General features: G+C 46.3%; 1 protein-coding gene across 1 annotated transcript; it reads left to right on the plus strand.

Annotated features, from left to right (window-relative positions):
• Nucleotides 1–4,939: 4,939 nt before the first annotated feature.
• LOC143363796 (uncharacterized) lies at nucleotides 4,940–8,364 on the plus strand. The gene is made up of 2 exons (XM_076804329.1): nucleotides 4,940–8,087; nucleotides 8,201–8,364. The coding sequence occupies exons 1-2, from the start codon at nucleotides 4,940–4,942 to the stop codon at nucleotides 8,362–8,364; spliced, it is 3,312 nt and encodes a 1,103-aa protein (XP_076660444.1).
• The last annotated feature ends 11,274 nt before the right edge of the window (nucleotides 8,365–19,638 follow it).

Consider the following 19,638-nt stretch of genomic DNA (forward strand, 5'->3'; position numbering starts at 1 on the left):
TATCCTATCCTATCCTCCATCCTATCCTATCCTCCATCCTATCCAATCCCCTATCCTATCCTCAATCCTATCCTATCCTCATTCCTATCCTATCCTCTTTCCTATCGTATCCTCTATCCTATAGTATCCTCTATCCTATCCTATCCTCTATCCTATCCTATCCTCTAACCTATTCTCTATCCTATCCTCTATCCTATCCTATCCTCTATCCTATCCTCTATCCTATCCTATCCTCTATCCTATCCTATCCTCTATCCTATCCAATCCCCTATGTTATCCTCTACCCTATCCTATCCTCTATCCTCTCTTATCCTCTATCCTATCCTATCCTCCATCCTATCCTATCCTCTATCGTCTCCTATCCTCTATCCTATCCAATCCCCTATGTTATCCTCTATCCTATCCTAGCCTCTATAATATCCTATCCTCTTTCCTATAATATCATCTATCCTATCCTATCCTCTTTCCAATCCTATCCTCTATACTATCCTATCCTCTTTCCAATCCTATCCTCTATACTATCCTATCCTCTATCCTATCCTATCCTCTATCCTATCCTATCCTCTATCCTATCCTATCCTCTATCCTATCCTTTCCTCAATCCTATCCTATCCTCTATCCTATCCTATAATCTTATCGTATCCTATCCTCTATCCTATCCTCCATCCTATCCTTTCCTCTATAATATCGCATCTTCTATCGTAACCTATCCACTATCCTATCCTATCCTCTATCCTATCCTATCCTCTATCCTATCCTATCCTCTATCCCATCCTATCCTCTATCCTATCCTATCCTCCATCCTATCCACTCCCCGATCCTATCCTCAATCCTATCCTATCCTCATTCCTATCCTATCCTCAATCCTATCCTATCCTCTATCCTATAGTATCCTCTATCCTATCGTATCCTCTATCCTATTCTATCCTCCATCCTATCCTATCCTCCACCCTATCCAATCCCCGATCTTATCCTCTATCCTATCCTATCCTCAATCCTATCCTATCCTCAATCCTATCCTACCCTATCCTCTATCCTATTTTTTTTTTTTTTTTTCCGAGGAGGTAATCTCGTTACGGATACCCGAACCCCCCCGGGGGGGGGGTGGTCCGGGTTATGTGGGACTCCTCGGCTGGTTGGTGCAACGCCGAGTATACCCACTAACTCCTCCCCGTCCGTCCCTAGACTCCTGGGGGCACCCGTGCTCTGCGCGCGCATGTCAATCCGGTGTGCCCCCGCCTTAGCATACCACCCAGGGGGGGACGCGGCCCCCTCCCGTACCTACTCTATCCGAAGGCACCACGCAACGGACGACGTGGCGCCTTCCCCCCTGTTAGGCCGCCCGATGAGCATCCGAGCCCCCGCTCGAGATGCCCGGCGGCCTCCGCGGACGCCGTTGGTGACCGAGTGTAAGGGGATATCCGATCCCCCGCCTCGAGATCATCAAGGGCGTCCCCGCTCGCGTCAGAGGCGTCGCAACGGGGGTACGCCCCCGGGGCGTACCCTGCGCCGCCTCCCCCCCCTTCGGCCGGGATCGTGATTACGCTCCCGATCCCGTTCCGCAGCCTCCTTCCGCAGCATAACCCGCTCGCAGAAGGAAGACCCTATCCTCTATCCTATCCTATCCTCTATCCTATCCTATCCTCCATCCGATCCTATCCTCTATCCCATCCTATCCTCTATCCTATCCTATCCTCTATCCTATCCTATCCTCTATCCTATCCTATCCTCCATCCTATCCAATCCCCTGTCCTATCCTCAATCCTATCCTATCCTCATTCCTATCCTATCCTCAATCCTATCGTATCCTCTATCCTATAGTATCCTCTATCCTATCCTATCATCTATCCTATCCTAATTCCTATCCTATCCTCAATTCTATCCTATCCTATCCTCTATCCTATCCTATCCTCTATCCTATCCTATCCTCTATCCTATCCTATCCTCAATCCTATCCTATCCTCTATCCTATCCTATCCTCTATCCTATCCTATCCTCTATCCTATCCTATCCTCTATCCTATCCAATCCCCTATGTTTTCCTCTACCCTATCCTATCCTCTATCCTATCCTATCCTCTATCCTATCCTGTCCTCTATCCTATCCAATCCCCTATGTTATCCTCTACCCTATCCTATCCTCTATCCTATCTTATCCTCTATCCTATCCTATCATCTATCCTATCCTATCGTCTATCCTATCCTATCCTCTATAATATCGTATCCTCTATAATATCGTATATTGTATCCTATCCTATCCTCTATAATATCGTATCCTCTATAATATCGTATCCTCTATCCTATCCTATCCACTTTCCTATCCTATTCTCTATACTATCCTATCCTCCGTCCTATCCTATCCTCTATCGTCTCCTATCCTCTGTCCTATCCAATCCCCTATGTTATCCTCTATCCTATACTATCCTCTATACTATCCTATCCTCTATCCTATCCAATCCCCTATGTTATCCTCTACCCTATTCTATCCTCTATCCTATCTTATCCTCTATCCTATCCTATCCTCCATCCTATCCTATCCTCTATCGTCTCCTATCCTCTATCCTATCCAATCCCCTATGTTATCCTCTATCCTATCCTAGCCTCTATAATATCCTATCCTCTTTCCTATAATATCATCTATCCTATACTATCCTCTTTCCTATCCTATCCTCTATCCTATCCTATCCTCTATCCTATCCCATCCTCTATCCTATCCTATCCTCTATCCTATCCTATCCTATATTCTATCCTATCCTCAATCCTATCCTATCCTCTACCCTATCCTATCCTGTATCCTATCCTCTATCCTGTATCCTATTCTCTATCCTATCCTTTCCTCTATAATATCGTATCTTCTATCCTATAAAATCCTCTATCCTATCCTCAATCCTATCCTATCCTCTATCCTATCCTATCCTCTATGCTATCCTATCCTCTATCCTATTCTATCCTCTATCCTATCTATCCTCAATCCAATCCTATCTTCTATCCTATCCTATCGTCTATCCTATCCTATCCTCTATCCTATCCAATCCCCTATACTATCCTCTACCCTATAATACCATGTATCCTATCCTATTCTCTATCCTATCCTATCCTATCCTCTATCGTATGCTCTATCCTATCCTATCCACAATCCTATCCTATCCTCAATCCTATCCTATCCTCTATCATATCCTATCCTCTATCCTATCCCATCCTCTATGCTATCCTATCCTCTATACTATCCTATCCTCAATCCAATCCTATCCTCTACACTATCCTATCCTCTATCATATCCTATCCTCTATCTTATCCTATCCTCTATCCTATCCAATCTTCTATCCTATCCTCTATCCTATCCTATCCTCTATCCTATCCTATCCTCTATCCTATCCTATCCTCTATCCTATCCTATCCTCTATCATATCCTATCCTCTATCCTATCCTATCCTCTATCCTATCCTATCCTCTATCCTATAGTATCCTCTATCCTATCGTATCCTCTATCCTATCCTATCCTCCATCCTATCCTATCCTCCATCCTATCCAATCCCCGATCTTATCCTCTATCCTATCCTATCCTCTATCGTCTCCTATCCTCTATCCTATCCAATCCCCTATGTTATCCTCTATCCTATCCTAGCCTCTATAATATCCTATCCTCTTTCCTATAATATCATCTATCCTATCCTATCCTCTTTCCAATCCTATCCTCTATACTATCCTATCCTCTACCCTATCCTATCCTCTATCCTATCCTATCCTCGATCCTATCCTATCCTCTATCCTATCCTATCCTCAATCCTATCCTATCCTCTATCCTATCCTATAATCTTATCGTATCCTATCCTCTATCCTATCCTCCATCCTATCCTTTCCTCTATAATATCGCATCTTCTATCGTAACCTATCCACTATCCTATCCTATCCTCTATCCTATCCTATCCCCTATCCTATCCTATCCTCTATCCTATCCTATCCTCCATCCGATCCTATCCTCTATCCCATCCTATCCTCTATCCTATCCTATCCTCTATCCTATCCTATCCTCTATCCTATCCTATCCTCCATCCTATCCAATCCCCTGTCCTATCCTCAATCCTATCCTATCCTCATTCCTATTGTTCGGGATTTACGCGAAGAGGGGTTCAGCCGCCAATAAAGATACGCTATTCAGACAAACATATTTCTATGTGCACTCATGTAAACACGACTTTAATGTTATATGACAGAACCGTATGTACATATTTTCAATAAATCGGCTCTAACGACTAGATCGACGGCGCGTGCGCGACGTCGCCCCTGCGTCGCACCCCGCGTCCCGCGAGCCACCGGGTGGATCGAGCAGCTTGGTGGACCTCGCGAGCCGCGCGGGGAACGGGAGGCAGGAGCGATCGAGACAACGGTCGATCGTGGCAGTCTTGTCTGTTCAATCGACCATCGGTGTTTTTCTTTACGTGCGTTCCTTAACCCGTATAGCTTTTCCCGATCCGTCGGCTTCTCTATTTCTTCACACGATCTTAGAGAACTTTCAGAACTCTCTCAGATCATTGAGAGATCTGCATTGTTCGAAACATTTGGTCCTTCGAGCCGGATCAACGTGCGAGCGGGCTCTTGAGCATCGGCAACGATCCACCCCCTCGTTTATTCCGCGCCCCTGTTTTTCGTGCTTCTCTTCACGCGGCTCGTGCTCCAGTCGGCGTTCCGTCGGTTTTCTCGTCTGGAAACGAAGCAACTGTGAGAAAAGTGCCGAGTTTTTCCGTTAAGAACGTGTTTCGAAAACGGTTAGTTTTGAATCGTCGACGGTTGTCTCCTTTGGTGACCCGTACCAAGGCGAGCTCGTCCGTCCGACAAACAAACAGTTGGAGCGTTTGAGGTTGCCCGCAAGGCCAAACTCGGTGTGTTTCGGTTTCAACTCACCTTCAACTATCTTCGGTCATATCGTGCGCGTGTTCGAATATGTCAACGAAAGTGACAGAGCTCGTGGCCGCGCAAACGGATCTCGGCGGTCGCATCTCCCGCTTCCTGAGCAACCTGCGAAAAAGCGGAGCTGAGTATCTGACTCGACCGAACCTCTTGAGGCGAAGGGAGTTGCTGGAGAGCTACTGGAGACTGTTCACCGAGCGCCATGCAGAGATCACTCGCCAAGCAGAGCCCACGCTCCCGTACCTGTTCACCGACCTTTTCTCCGAGGTCGAGGAGGCTTACATCGAACACGGCTCTGCAATAGACGAAATGTTAGAGGCCAAACCTAAGGGAGGACGTCTGTGCCCACTGTGTTCTGGAAGTCACGCCCTTAGCGCGTGCAAAACGTACAAGGCTCTCTCAGCTGCGGAAAGGAGACAGTTCGTGCAGAAAAAGGGCCTCTGTCTCAACTGCCTCGCGTCCAGTCATCAGCAGACGCAGTGTTCCTCGGAGTACCGCTGCTGGGCGTGCGACGGGACCCATCATACCACTCTTCACGACTCCTTCCAGCGGGGACAACCGAATGAGGCTACGACGTCGTCCACGTCGGCGGCGTACGCGGTCAGCACCAACCGGGTCACCCTTCTCGCCACCGCCAGGGTCTCCCTAGAAGCGACCAACGGACGGACTCTCACCGTCAGGGCTCTGCTTGATTCTGGATCGGAGTCGTCGTTCCTGTCAGAGTGGGCGGCTCAGTCCCTCAGGCTGAAAAGACGAGCGGTGCGAGTGGAGCTGACGGGATACCAGGGAGCGAACGTTGGAACCGCACGATCCGAGGTCCAGGTAACCCTCCGATCTCCTCTTGACCGTACTTTCCAGGTGGCCGTAGATGCCCTGGTTACAAAGCGTCTCATCGCTCCGACGCCGGCGCAGCGTGTCCTCCCTGGAGACTGGCCTCACGTACAGGGATTGCCTCTGGCGGACCCGCACTACTCTGAGCCAGCACAGGTAGATGTCCTGCTCGGTGCCGACGTCTGCGGGATGCTACTTCTGGAGAAGAGATCGGGGCCCGCTGGCACACCCGTCGCTGTCCGAACTCCGTTCGGCTGGACTCTGCTAGGGCCCGTCGAACAGCCGGCAGCCGCAAGATCGACACGGATCCTCCACGTGAGTCGTCAGGCCTCGTTACCGGACCTCCAGCTGTTCTGGGAACTGGAGGAAGTCGCCCCGTCGTCACCGATGTCACCAGAGGATCTACAATGCGAGGAATTGTTCAGCCAGAGCACGCGACGCGACCCCACCGGGAGGTATGTGGTTCGCTTACCTTTTAGGGGGGAGGAGCGCCCGAAGGTCGCGTCCTCGAGAGCGGTCGCTCTGAGGATGCTACTCAACGCCGAGAGGAACCGATCCCGCGACCAATCTCTTCGCGAGCAGTACGTGGGTTTCATGGAGGAGTATCATCGTCTGGGACACATGGAGCGGGCGCGGGAATCGCTGATGAACCACGAGCCCGGCTGCTACTTGACGCACCATGCGGTCTGGAAGGTGTCAGACGGCCGCAAGAAGATCCGGGTCGTGTTCAACGCCTCGCTCGGGATGGGTTCAGGAGGCTCTCTGAACGACTCGCTGCTCGCTGGCCCGAAGCTCCAGAGTGATCTGTGGGCGGTGATCACCCGTTGGCGTCTGCATAAGGTGGCATTCTCGGCGGACATCGTAAAGATGTTCCGGCAAATTCTGGTCCACCCCGAAGATCAGGATTGGCTCCGAATCCTGTGGAGGAATGATCCTGGTGAAGCGGTTACTGATTTCAGGCTCTCGACGGTCACCTATGGTACTGCTCCGGCACCTTACCTCGCAAATCGGGTCCTGAAGCAGCTAGCCGTCGACGGGGAGAGTCGATTTCCGTTAGGAGCACGGGCCGTCAGGGATCATTCGTACGTGGACGACATCCTGACTGGCGCAGATGACCTTCAGCGAGCGTTGGAGATACGTCGGCAGTTGACGGACCTCCTCTCCTCCGCGGGTTTCCAGCTGGATAAATGGGCCAGCAACGTCCCCGAACTCCGCGCTGCGTGCGTGGAGGAGAAGGTCTTCCAAGACAAGGAAGTCCACGGCGCTCTGGGGCTCTGCTGGGACGTCCGGGGGGACACGCTAGCAGTCCGCGGGCCTCTTTTCTCGGATGCCGCTGCGTCCAAGTGGACCAAGCGGACCGTGCTCTCCGAGATCGCCCGACTGTTTGATCCCCTTGGGTGGCTAGCTCCGGTCATCGTACGAGCAAAAACGATACTGCAGGACCTCTGGCTCGCTGGAGTTTCGTGGGACGAGCCTCTGGACGCGTCGATGGCTGCACGCTGGTCACAACTAAGGATCGAGATTTCCTCATTAACGGTCGTCACGGTACCGAGGTGGGTTGGGTTCTCACCGTGCATGTCGGACGTGGAGCTCCACGGTTTCAGTGACGCCTCAGAACGAGCGTACGTGGCGGTCGTCTACCTCGTGGTCCGGCGTAAGACGGGATCCTGGTCGAACCTTCTGATGGGGAAGACGCGGGTGGCTCCTATCAAACCGCAGACTATTCCCAGGCTGGAGCTGTGCGGCGCGGTTCTGCTCGCACGCTTGTTGTCGTCTCTGCGGTCGGCTCTGAACTTCGACGAGGTCACAACCCACGCTTGGTCCGATTCGACGGTGACCCTGGCATGGATCCGGACGCATCCGTCGAAATGGAAGACCTTCGTCGCCCACCGGGTCGCGGAGATCCAGAACCTCCTACCTGGGGTCACGTGGCGGCATGTGGGGACACTGGACAACCCCGCAGATCTAGCCACCCGAGGGATATCAGCTGAGGAGCTGCGTGCCTCACCTCTCTGGTGGCACGGACCCTCCTGGCTGACCGCCGCACCTGGCGAGTGGCCTGCGACCACTACGCTCAGCCCATGCGAGGTCGCACCGGAACAAAGGTCTGTCGCCGTCGCGCAGGTGGTCGTGGCACCGGAGGAAAACTCGCTGGTCCTCAGGTTTTCCTCACTCTCAAGGCTGACGCGTGTCTCAGCCTATCTCAGACGCTTCATCCACAACACCAGGAGGCCAGCTGTCAAGAAGACCGGGCCACTGTCGGTTACTGAATTAAAAGAAGCGCTAACCTGTGTGGTCCGTGTGACGCAGCGCTGCACGTACTCACAGGAGATCAGAGCACTCACCCAAGGTAAGGTAATCCCGACTTCCTCGTGCCTCAACACTCTGGTCCCGTTTTTAGACAACGACGGGGTCCTGAGAGTCGGAGGGCGCCTACGGCTGTCATCGTTGCCGGAGTCACAGCGGCACCCAGTCCTCATCGAGAGGTCGACCCACCTGGCGACGTTGATCGTACGGGATGCACACCAGAAGACTCTGCACGGGAGCCTCTCTACGACTCTGGCCTGGGTCCACAGGGCCTTTTGGATACCCAGGTTGCGACCAAGGGCGAAGCAGGTCCTACGTGACTGCGTCACCTGCACACGGCTCCGGGCAGAAGTGGGACAACAACGCATGGGAGACCTTCCGCCTTCCCGGGTATGTCCGTCAAAGCCCTTTTCTGCAACAGGTGTGGACTATGCAGGGCCAATCCAGATTCGCACCACCAAGGGCAGGGGTCACAAGAGCCACAAGGGATACATTGCGGTGTTCGTCTGCCTGGCCACCAAGGCGGTGCACCTAGATGCAGTGACTGACCTGTCGTCGGAGGCCTTCGTGGCAGCGTTCCAACGGTTCGTGGCGCGTCGGGGGCGATGCAGCAGCTTGCTCAGCGACAACGGGACCACCTTCAAGGGAGCTGACGTCATGCTGAGGGGAATGTTCCGGGAGGCATCGCAATTCCACGCGGCTGTTTCGGAGGAACTGGCCAACGGCGGGACGCAGTGGACCTTCATCCCTCCTTACTCTCCGCATATGGGGGGCCTGTGGGAAGCGGCGGTCAAGTCGGTGAAAAACCACCTTCGACGGGTGATAGGGGAGGCGACACTCACCTATGAAGAGATGGCCACGCTGCTGTGCCGGGTCGAAGCGTGTTTGAACTCACGACCTCTGACCCCGCTGACCGACGACCCACAGGACACTAGTCCACTCACTCCCGGGCACTTCCTAGTCGGCGAACCACTTCACACCCCCCCCCCCCCCCCCCGAGCCTCCCCCCGAGGCAACCGCCTCGTCTCTGACCGCGCGGTGGAGATTAATCCGTAATCTCCACGACCACTTTTGGCGCAGATGGAGAACTGAGTATCTTCACCAGCTGCAGCAGCGTCCAAAGTGGCAACGACGGCGAGAAAACATCGGTATTGGCACGCTCGTTCTCGTCGCCGACGAAGTCACCCCGCCAACCCGCTGGCCACTCGCACGTGTCGCCGAGGTGCATCCCGGACCCGATGGGCTCGTTCGTGTGGTCACTCTACGACGGGGAGACCGCACCTTCCGCCGGACCGTCGCCAAAGTGGTCCCATTGCCGGTCAGAGACGACGAAGGAGGAGCTCAGGGGGGAACATAGTCGGTACAAAATCCGATACGCACGAGGTCACTACGCGGACTTGTCATGGCGGGCGGCGCCATTCATCGTTTACGCGACTGAATTAACGCGTAGCGAGGTAGAAACCCCCCACTCCAACTCGCATCGACACATCGATCTCGCGCGCCATCGAACGGTGAAACATCAACGTCGAACAATCGACGTCGAGGCGGGCGGTATGTTCGGGATTTACGCGAAGAGGGGTTCAGCCGCCAATAAAGATACGCTATTCAGACAAACATATTTCTATGTGCACTCATGTAAACACGACTTTAATGTTATATGACAGAACCGTATGTACATATTTTCAATAAATCGGCTCTAACGACTAGATCGACGGCGCGTGCGCGACGTCGCCCCTGCGTCGCACCCCGCGTCCCGCGAGCCACCGGGTGGATCGAGCAGCTTGGTGGACCTCGCGAGCCGCGCGGGGAACGGGAGGCAGGAGCGATCGAGACAACGGTCGATCGTGGCAGTCTTGTCTGTTCAATCGACCATCGGTGTTTTTCTTTACGTGCGTTCCTTAACCCGTATAGCTTTTCCCGATCCGTCGGCTTCTCTATTTCTTCACACGATCTTAGAGAACTTTCAGAACTCTCTCAGATCATTGAGAGATCTGCATTGTTCGAAACACCTATCCTATCCTCAATCCTATCGTATCCTCTATCATATAGTATCCTCTATCCTATCCTATCATCTATCCTATCCTAAATCCTATCCTATCCACAATTCTATCCTATCCTATCCTCTATCCTATCCTATCCTCTATCCTATCCTATCCTCTATCCTATCCTATCCTCAATCCTATCCTATCCTCTATCCTATCCTATCCTCTATCCTATCCTATCCTCTATCCTATCCTATCCTCTATCCTATCCAATCCCCTATGTTTTCCTCTACCCTATCCTATCCTCTATCCTATCCTATCCTCTATCCTATCCTGTCCTCTATCCTATCCAATCCCCTATGTTATCCTCTACCCTATCCTATCCTCTATCCTATCTTATCCTCTATCCTATCCTATCCTCTATCCTATCCTATCGTCTATCCTATCCTATCCTCTATAATATCGTATCCTCTATAATATCGTATATTGTATCCTATCCTATCCTCTATAATATCGTATCCTCTATAATATCGTATCCTCTATCCTATCCTATCCTCTTTCCTATCCTATTCTCTATACTATCCTATCCTCCATCCTATCCTATCCTCTATCGTCTCCTATCCTCTGTCCTATCCAATCCCCTATGTTATCCTCTATCCTATTCTATCCTCTATCCTATCCTATCCTCTATCCTATCCAATCCCCTATGTTATCCTCTACCCTATTCTATCCTCTATCCTATCTTATCCTCTATCCTATCCTATCCTCCATTATATCCTATCCTCTATCGTCTCCTATCCTCTATCCTATCCAATCCCCTATGTTATCCTCTATCCTATCCTAGCCTCTATAATATCCTATCCTCTTTCCTATAATATCATCTATCCTATACTATCCTCTTTCCTATCCTATCCTCTATCCTATCCTATCCTCTATCCTATCCTATCCTCTATCCTATCCTATCCTCTATCCTATCCTATCCTATATACTACCCTATCCTCAATCCTATCCTATCCTCTATCCTATCCTATCCTCTATAATATCGTATCCTCTATAATATCGTATATTGTATCGTATCCTATCCTCTATCCTATCCTATCCTCTATCCCATCCTATCATCTATCCTATCCTATCCTCTATAATATCGTATCCTCTATAATATCGTATCCTCTATCCTATCCTATCCTCTTTCCTATCCTCTCCTCTATCCTATCCTATCCTCTATCCTATCCTATCCTCCATCCTATCCTATCCTCCATGCTATCCAATCCCCTACCCTATCCTCAATCCTATCCTATCCTCTATCCTATCCGATCCTCTATCCTATCCTATCCTCTATCCTATCCTATCCTCTATCCTATCCTATCCTCTATCCTATCCTATCCTCCATCCTATCCTATCGTCTATCCTATCCTATCCTCTATAATATCGTATCCTCTATAATATCGTATCCTCTATCCTATCCTATCCTCTTTCCTATCCTCTCCTCTATCCTATCCTATCCTCTATATTATCATATCCTCTATCCTATCCTATCCTCTATCCTATCCTATCCTCTATCCTATCCTATCCTCCATCCTATCCTATCGTCTATCCTATCCTATCCTCTATAATATCGTATCCTCTATAATATCGTATATTGTATCGTATCCTATCCTCTATCCTATCCTATACTCTATCCCATCCTATCATCTATCCTATCCTATCCTCTATAATATCGTATCCTCTATAATATCGTATCCTCTATCCTATCCTATCCTCTTTCCTATCCTCTCCTCTATCCTATCCTATCCTCTATATTATCATATCCTCTATCCTATCTTATCCTCTATCCTATCCTATCCTCTATCCTATCCTATCCTCTATCCTATCCTATCCTCTATCCTATTCTATCCTCTATCCTATCTATCCTCAATCCAATCCTATCTTCTATCCTATCCTATCGTCTATCCTATCCTATCCTCTATCCTATCCAATCCCCTATACTATCCTCTACCCTATAATACCATGTATCCTATCCTATCCTCTATCCTATCCTATCCTCTATCCTATCCTATCCTCTATCATATCCTATCCTCTATCCTATCCTATCCTCTATCCTATCCTATCCTCTATCCTATCCTATCCTCTATCCTATCCTATCCTCTATCCTATCCTATCCTCTATCCTATCCTATCCTCTATCCTATCCTATCCTCTATCCTATCCTATCCTCTATCCTATCCAATCTCATATACTATCCAATCTCATATTCTATCCTATCCTCTATCATATCCGATCATCTATCGTATCCTATCTTCTATCCTATCCAATCCTCTATCCTATCTTCAATCCTATTCTATCCTCTATCCTATCCTATCCTCTATGCTATCCTATCCTCTATCCTATCCTATCCTATCCTCTATCCTATCTATCCTCAATCCAATCCTATCTTCTATCCTATTCTATCGTCTATCCTATCCTATCCTCTATCCTATCCAATCCCCAATCCTATCCTCTACCCTATAATACCATGTATCCTACCCTCTTCTCCATCCTATCCTATCCTATCCTCTATCGTTTGCTCTATCCTATCCTATCAACTATCCTATCCTATCCTCTATCCTATCCAATCCAGTATCCTATCCTCTATCCTATCCTATTCTCTATCCTATCCTTTCCTCTATAATATCGTATCTTCTATCGCATCCTATCCTCTATCCTATCCAATCTCATATATTATCCTATCTTCTATCATATCGTATCCTCAATCCTATCCTATCCTCTATCCTATCCAATCCTCTATCCTATTCTATCCTCTATCCTATCCTATCCTCAATCCAATCCTATCCTCTATCCTATCCTATCCTCTATCTTATCCTATCCTCTACCCTATCCAATAATCTATCCTATTCTATCCTCTATTCTATCCTATCCTCAATCCAATCCTATCCTCTATCCTATCCTATACTCTATCCTATCCTATCCTCTATCCTATTCTATCCTCTATCGTATGCTATATCGTATCCTATCCACTATCGTGTGCTATATCGTATCCTATCCTCTATCGTATCCAATCACCTATGCTATCCTCTATCCTCTCCTACACTCAATCCAATCCTATCCTCTATCCTATCCTATCCTCTATCGTATCCTATCCTCTATCCTATCCAATCCTCTATCCTATTCTATCCTCTATCCTATCCTATCCTCTATCCTATCCTGTCCTCTATCCTATCCTATCCTCTATCCTATCCTATCCTCTATCCAATCCTATCCTCTATCCTATCCTATCCTCTATCGTATCCTATAACTATCCTATCCTATCCTCTATCGTAACCTATCCTCTATCCTATCCTGTCCTCTATCCTATCCTATCCTCTATCGTATCCTATCCTCTATCCTATCCCATCCTCAATCCTAACGTTTCCTCTATCCTATAATCTATCCTATCCTATCCTCTTACTTATCCTATCCTCTATCCTATCCTATCCTCTATCCTATCCGATCCTCTATCCTAGACTATCCTCTATCCTATCCTATCCTCAATCCAATACTATCCTCTATTATATCCTATCCTCTATCGTATCCTATCCTCTACCCTATCCAATCCTCTATCCTATTCTATCCTCTATCCTATCCTATCCTCAATCCAATTCTATTCTCTATCCTACCCTATCCTCAATCCTATCCTATCCTCTACCCTATCCAATCCCCTATCCTATCCTCTATCCTATCCTATTCTCTATCCTATCCTTTCCTCTATAATATCGCATCTTCTATCGCATCTTATCCTCTATCCTACCTTATCCTCTATCCTATCCAATCTCATATATTATCCTATCCTCTATCATATCCTATCCTCTATCGTACCCTATCTTCTATCCTATCCAATCCTCTATCCTATCCTCAATCCTATCCTATCCTCTATCCTATCCTATCCTCTATGCTATCCTATCCTCTATCCTATTCTATCCTCTATCCTATCCAATCCCCTATCCTATCCTCTATCCTCTCCTATCCTCTAACCCATAATACCATGTATCCTATCCTATTCTCCATCCTATCCTATCCTATCCTCTATCGTATGCTCTATCTTATCCTATCAACTATCCTATCCTATCCTCAATCCTACCCTATCCTCTATCATATCCCATCCTCTATCCTATCCTATCCTATCCTATCCCCTATCCTATCCTCTATCCTATCCTATCCTATCCTCTATCCTATCCTATCTTCTATCCTATAATATCCTGTGTCCAATCCTATTCTCTATACTATCCTATACTCTATCCTATTCTATCATCTATCCTATCGTATCCTCTATCCTATCCTATCCTATATCCTATCCAATACTCTATCCTATCCTCTATCCTATCCTATCCTTTATCATATCCTCTATCCTATCCAATCCTCTATCCTATCCTCTATCCTATCCTAACCTCTATCCTATCCTATCCTCTATCCTATCCTATACTCTATCCTATCCTATCCTCTATCGTATCCTATCCTCTATCCTATCCTGTCCTCTATCCTATCCTATCCTCAATCCTATCCTATCCTCTATCATATCCTAGCCTCTATCCTATCCTCAATCCTATCCTATCCTCTATCCTATCCTATCCTCTACCCCATAATACCATGTATCTTATCCTATTCTCCATCCTATCCTATCCTATCCTCTATCGTATGCTCTGTCCTATCCTATCAACTATCCTATCCTATCCTCAATCCTATCCTATCCTCTATCATATCCCATCCTCTATCCTATCCTATCCTATCCTATCCTCTATAGTATTCTCTATCCTATCCTATCAACTATCCTATCCTATAGTCAATCCTATCCTATCCTCTATCATATCCTATCCTCTATCCTATCCAACCCCCTATCCTATCCTCTATCCTATCCTATCCTCTATCGTATGCTATATCGTATCCTATCCTCTATCGTATGCTATATCGTATCCTATCCTCTATCGTATCCAATCTCCTATCCTATTCTCTATCCTATCCTATCCTCAATCCAATCCTATACTCTATCCTATCCTATCCTCTATCCTATCCTATCCTCAATCCAATTCTATTCTCTATCCTATCCTATCCTCTTTCCTATCCTACCCTCTATCCTATCCTATACTCTATCCTATCCTATCCTCTATCGTATCCTATCCTCTATCCTATCCTATCCTATCCTATCCTCTATAGTATTCTCTATCCTATCCTATCCTCTATCCTATCCTTTACTCTATCCTATCCTATCCTCTATCGTATCCTATCCTCTATCCTATCCTGTCCTCTATCCTATCATATCCTCTATCGTATCCTATCCTCTATCTTATCCCATCCTAAATCCTATCCTTTCCTCTATCGTATCCTATCCTCTATCCTATCCAATCCTCTATCCTATCCTATCCTCTATCCTATCCTACCCTCTATCCTATCCTATACTCTATCCTATCCTATCCCCTATCGTATCCTATCCTCTATCCTATCCTATCCTATCCTATCCTCTATAGTATTCTCTATCCTATCCTATCAACTATCCTATCCTATCCTGAATCCTATCCTATCCTCTATCATATCCTAGCCTCTATCCTATCCGATCCTCTATCCTAGACTATCCTCTATCCTATCCTATCCTCAATCCAATACTATCCTCTATTATATCCTATCCTCTATCGTATCCTATCCTCTACCCTATCCAATCCTCTATCCTATTCTATCCTCTATCCTATCCTATCCTCAATCCAATTCTATTCTCTATCCTATCCTATCCTCAATCCTATCCTATCCTCTACCCTATCCAATCCCCTATCCTATCCTCTATCCTATCCTATTCTCTATCCTATCCTTTCCTCTATAATATCGCATCTTCTATCGCATCTTATCCTCTATCCTACCTTATCCTCTATCCTATCCAATCTCATATATTATCCTATCCTCTATCATATCCTATCCTCTATCGTACCCTATCTTCTATCCTATCCAATCCTCTATCCTATCCTCAATCCTATCCTATCCTCTATCCTATCCTATCCTCTATGCTATCCTATCCTCTATCCTATTCTATCCTCTATCCTATCCAATCCCCTATCCTATCCTCTATCCTCTCCTATCCTCTAACCCATAATACCATGTATCCTATCCTATTCTCCATCCTATCCTATCCTATCCTCTATCGTATGCTCTATCTTATCCTATCAACTATCCTATCCTATCCTCAATCCTACCCTATCCTCTATCATATCCCATCCTCTATCCTATCCTATCCTATCCTATCCCCTATCCTATCCTCTATCCTATCCTATCCTATCCTCTATCCTATCCTATCTTCTATCCTATAATATCCTGTGTCCAATCCTATTCTCTATACTATCCTATACTCTATCCTATTCTATCATCTATCCTATCGTATCCTCTATCCTATCCTATCCTATATCCTATCCAATACTCTATCCTATCCTCTATCCTATCCTATCCTTTATCATATCCTCTATCCTATCCAATCCTCTATCCTATCCTCTATCCTATCCTAACCTCTATCCTATCCTATCCTCTATCCTATCCTATACTCTATCCTATCCTATCCTCTATCGTATCCTATCCTCTATCCTATCCTGTCCTCTATCCTATCCTATCCTCAATCCTATCCTATCCTCTATCATATCCTAGCCTCTATCCTATCCTCAATCCTATCCTATCCTCTATCCTATCCTATCCTCTACCCCATAATACCATGTATCTTATCCTATTCTCCATCCTATCCTATCCTATCCTCTATCGTATGCTCTGTCCTATCCTATCAACTATCCTATCCTATCCTCAATCCTATCCTATCCTCTATCATATCCCATCCTCTATCCTATCCTATCCTATCCTATCCTCTATAGTATTCTCTATCCTATCCTATCAACTATCCTATCCTATAGTCAATCCTATCCTATCCTCTATCATATCCTATCCTCTATCCTATCCAACCCCCTATCCTATCCTCTATCCTATCCTATCCTCTATCGTATGCTATATCGTATCCTATCCTCTATCGTATGCTATATCGTATCCTATCCTCTATCGTATCCAATCTCCTATCCTATTCTCTATCCTATCCTATCCTCAATCCAATCCTATACTCTATCCTATCCTATCCTCTATCCTATCCTATCCTCAATCCAATTCTATTCTCTATCCTATCCTATCCTCTTTCCTATCCTACCCTCTATCCTATCCTATACTCTATCCTATCCTATCCTCTATCGTATCCTATCCTCTATCCTATCCTATCCTATCCTATCCTCTATAGTATTCTCTATCCTATCCTATCCTCTATCCTATCCATTACTCTATCCTATCCTATCCTCTATCGTATCCTATCCTCTATCCTATCCTGTCCTCTATCCTATCATATCCTCTATCGTATCCTATCCTCTATCTTATCCCATCCTAAATCCTATCCTTTCCTCTATCGTATCCTATCCTCTATCCTATCCAATCCTCTATCCTATCCTATCCTCTATCCTATCCTACCCTCTATCCTATCCTATACTCTATCCTATCCTATCCCCTATCGTATCCTATCCTCTATCCTATCCTATCCTATCCTATCCTCTATAGTATTCTCTATCCTATCCTATCAACTATCCTATCCTATCCTGAATCCTATCCTATCCTCTATCATATCCTAGCCTCTACCCTATCCTCAATCCTATCCTATCCTCTATCCTATCCTATCCTCTACCCCATAATACCATGTACCCTATCCTATTCTCCTATGCTATATCTATCGTATGCTCAGTCCTATCCTATCAACTATCCTATCCTATCCTCAATCCTATCCTATTCTCTACCATATCCCATCCTCTATCCTATCCTATCCTATCCTATCCTCTATAGTATTCTCTATCCTATCCTATCAACTATCCTATCCTATAGTCAATCCTATCCTATCCTCTATCATATCCTATCCTCTATCCTATCCAACCCCCTATCCTATCATCTATCCTCTCCTATCCTCAATCCAATCCTATACTCTATCCTATCCTCTATCCTATCCTATCCTCTATGCTATCCTATCCTCTATCCTATTCTATCCTCTATCCTATCCAATCCCCTATCCTATCCTCTATCCTCTCCTATCCTCTACCCCATAATACCATGTATCCTATCCTATTCTCCATCCTATCCTATCCTATCCCCTATCCTATCCTCTATCCTATCCTATCCTATCCTCTATCCTATCTTATCTTCTATCCTATAATATCCTGTGTCCAATCCTATTCTCTATACTATCCTATACTCTATCCTATTCTATCATCTATCCTATCGTATCCTCTATCCTATCCTATCCTCTATCCTATCCAATACTCTATCCTATCCTCTATCCTATCCTATCCTCTATCATATCCTCTATCCTATCCTCTATCCTATCCAATCCTCTATCCTATCCTCTATCCTATCCTAACCTCTATCCTATCCTATCCTCTATCCTATCCTATACTCTATCCTATCCTATCCTCTATCGTATCCTATCCTCTATCCTATCCTGTCCTCTATCCTATCCTATCCTCTATCGTATCCTATCCTCTATCCTATCCAATCCTCTATCCTATCCTATCCTCTATCGTATCCTATCCTCTATCCTATCCTATCCTATCCTATCCTCTATAGTATTCTCTATCCTATCCTATCAACTATCCTATCCTATCCTGAATCCTATCCTATCCTCTATCATATCCTAGCTTCTATCCTATCCTCAATCCTATCCTATCCTCTATCCTATCCTATCCTCTACCCCATAATACCATGTACCCTATCCTATTCTCCTATGCTATATCTATCGTATGCTCTGTCCTATCCTATCAACTATCCTATCCTATCCTCAATCCTATCCTATTCTCTATCATATCCCATCCTCTATCCTATCCTATCCTATCCTATCCTCTATAGTATTCTCTATCCTATCCTATCAACTATCCTATCCTATAGTCAATCCTATCCTATCCTCTATCATATCCTATCCTCTATCCTATCCAACCCCCTATCCTATCCTCTATCCTCTCCTATCCACAATCCAATCCTATACTCTATCCTATCCTCTATCCTATCCTATCCTCTATGCTATCCTATCCTCTATCCTATTCTATCCTCTATCCTATCCAATCCCCTATCCTATCCTCTATCCTCTCCTATCCTCTACCCCATAATACCATGTATCCTATCCTATTCTCCATCCTATCCTATCCTATCCTCTATCGTATGCTCTATCTTATCCTATCAACTATCCTATCCTATCCTCAATCCTACCCTATCCTCTATCATATCCCATCCTCTATCCTATCCTATCCTATCCTATCCTATCCCCTATCCTATCCTCTATCCTATCCTATCCTATCCTCTATCCTATCCTATCCTCTATCATATCCTCTATCCTATCCTCTATCCTATCCAATCCTCTATCCTATCCTCTATCCTATCCTAACCTCTATCCTATCCTATCCTCTATCCTATCCTATACTCTATCCTATCCTATCCTCTATCGTATCCTATCCTCTATCCTATCCTGTCCTCTATCCTATCCTATCCTCTATCGTATCCTATCCTCTATCCTATCCAATCCTCTATCCTATCCTATCTTCTA

The sequence above is a fragment of the Halictus rubicundus genome, unplaced genomic scaffold (assembly GCF_050948215.1).
Source record: "Halictus rubicundus isolate RS-2024b unplaced genomic scaffold, iyHalRubi1_principal scaffold0131, whole genome shotgun sequence".
NCBI classification, from domain to species: Eukaryota; Metazoa; Arthropoda; class Insecta; order Hymenoptera; family Halictidae; genus Halictus; species Halictus rubicundus.

What these genes read in the sequence shown, in the direction of transcription:
- LOC143363796 (XM_076804329.1), top strand. Translation starts at nt 4,940, where the DNA reads ATGTCAACGAAAGTGACAGAGCTCGTGGCCGCGCAAACGGATCTCGGC. An exon ending in GATCAGAGCACTCACCCAAG is followed by an intron (nt 8,088 to 8,200) that starts GTAAGGTAATCC and finishes CCGGAGTCACAG; the next exon opens with CGGCACCCAGTCCTCATCGA.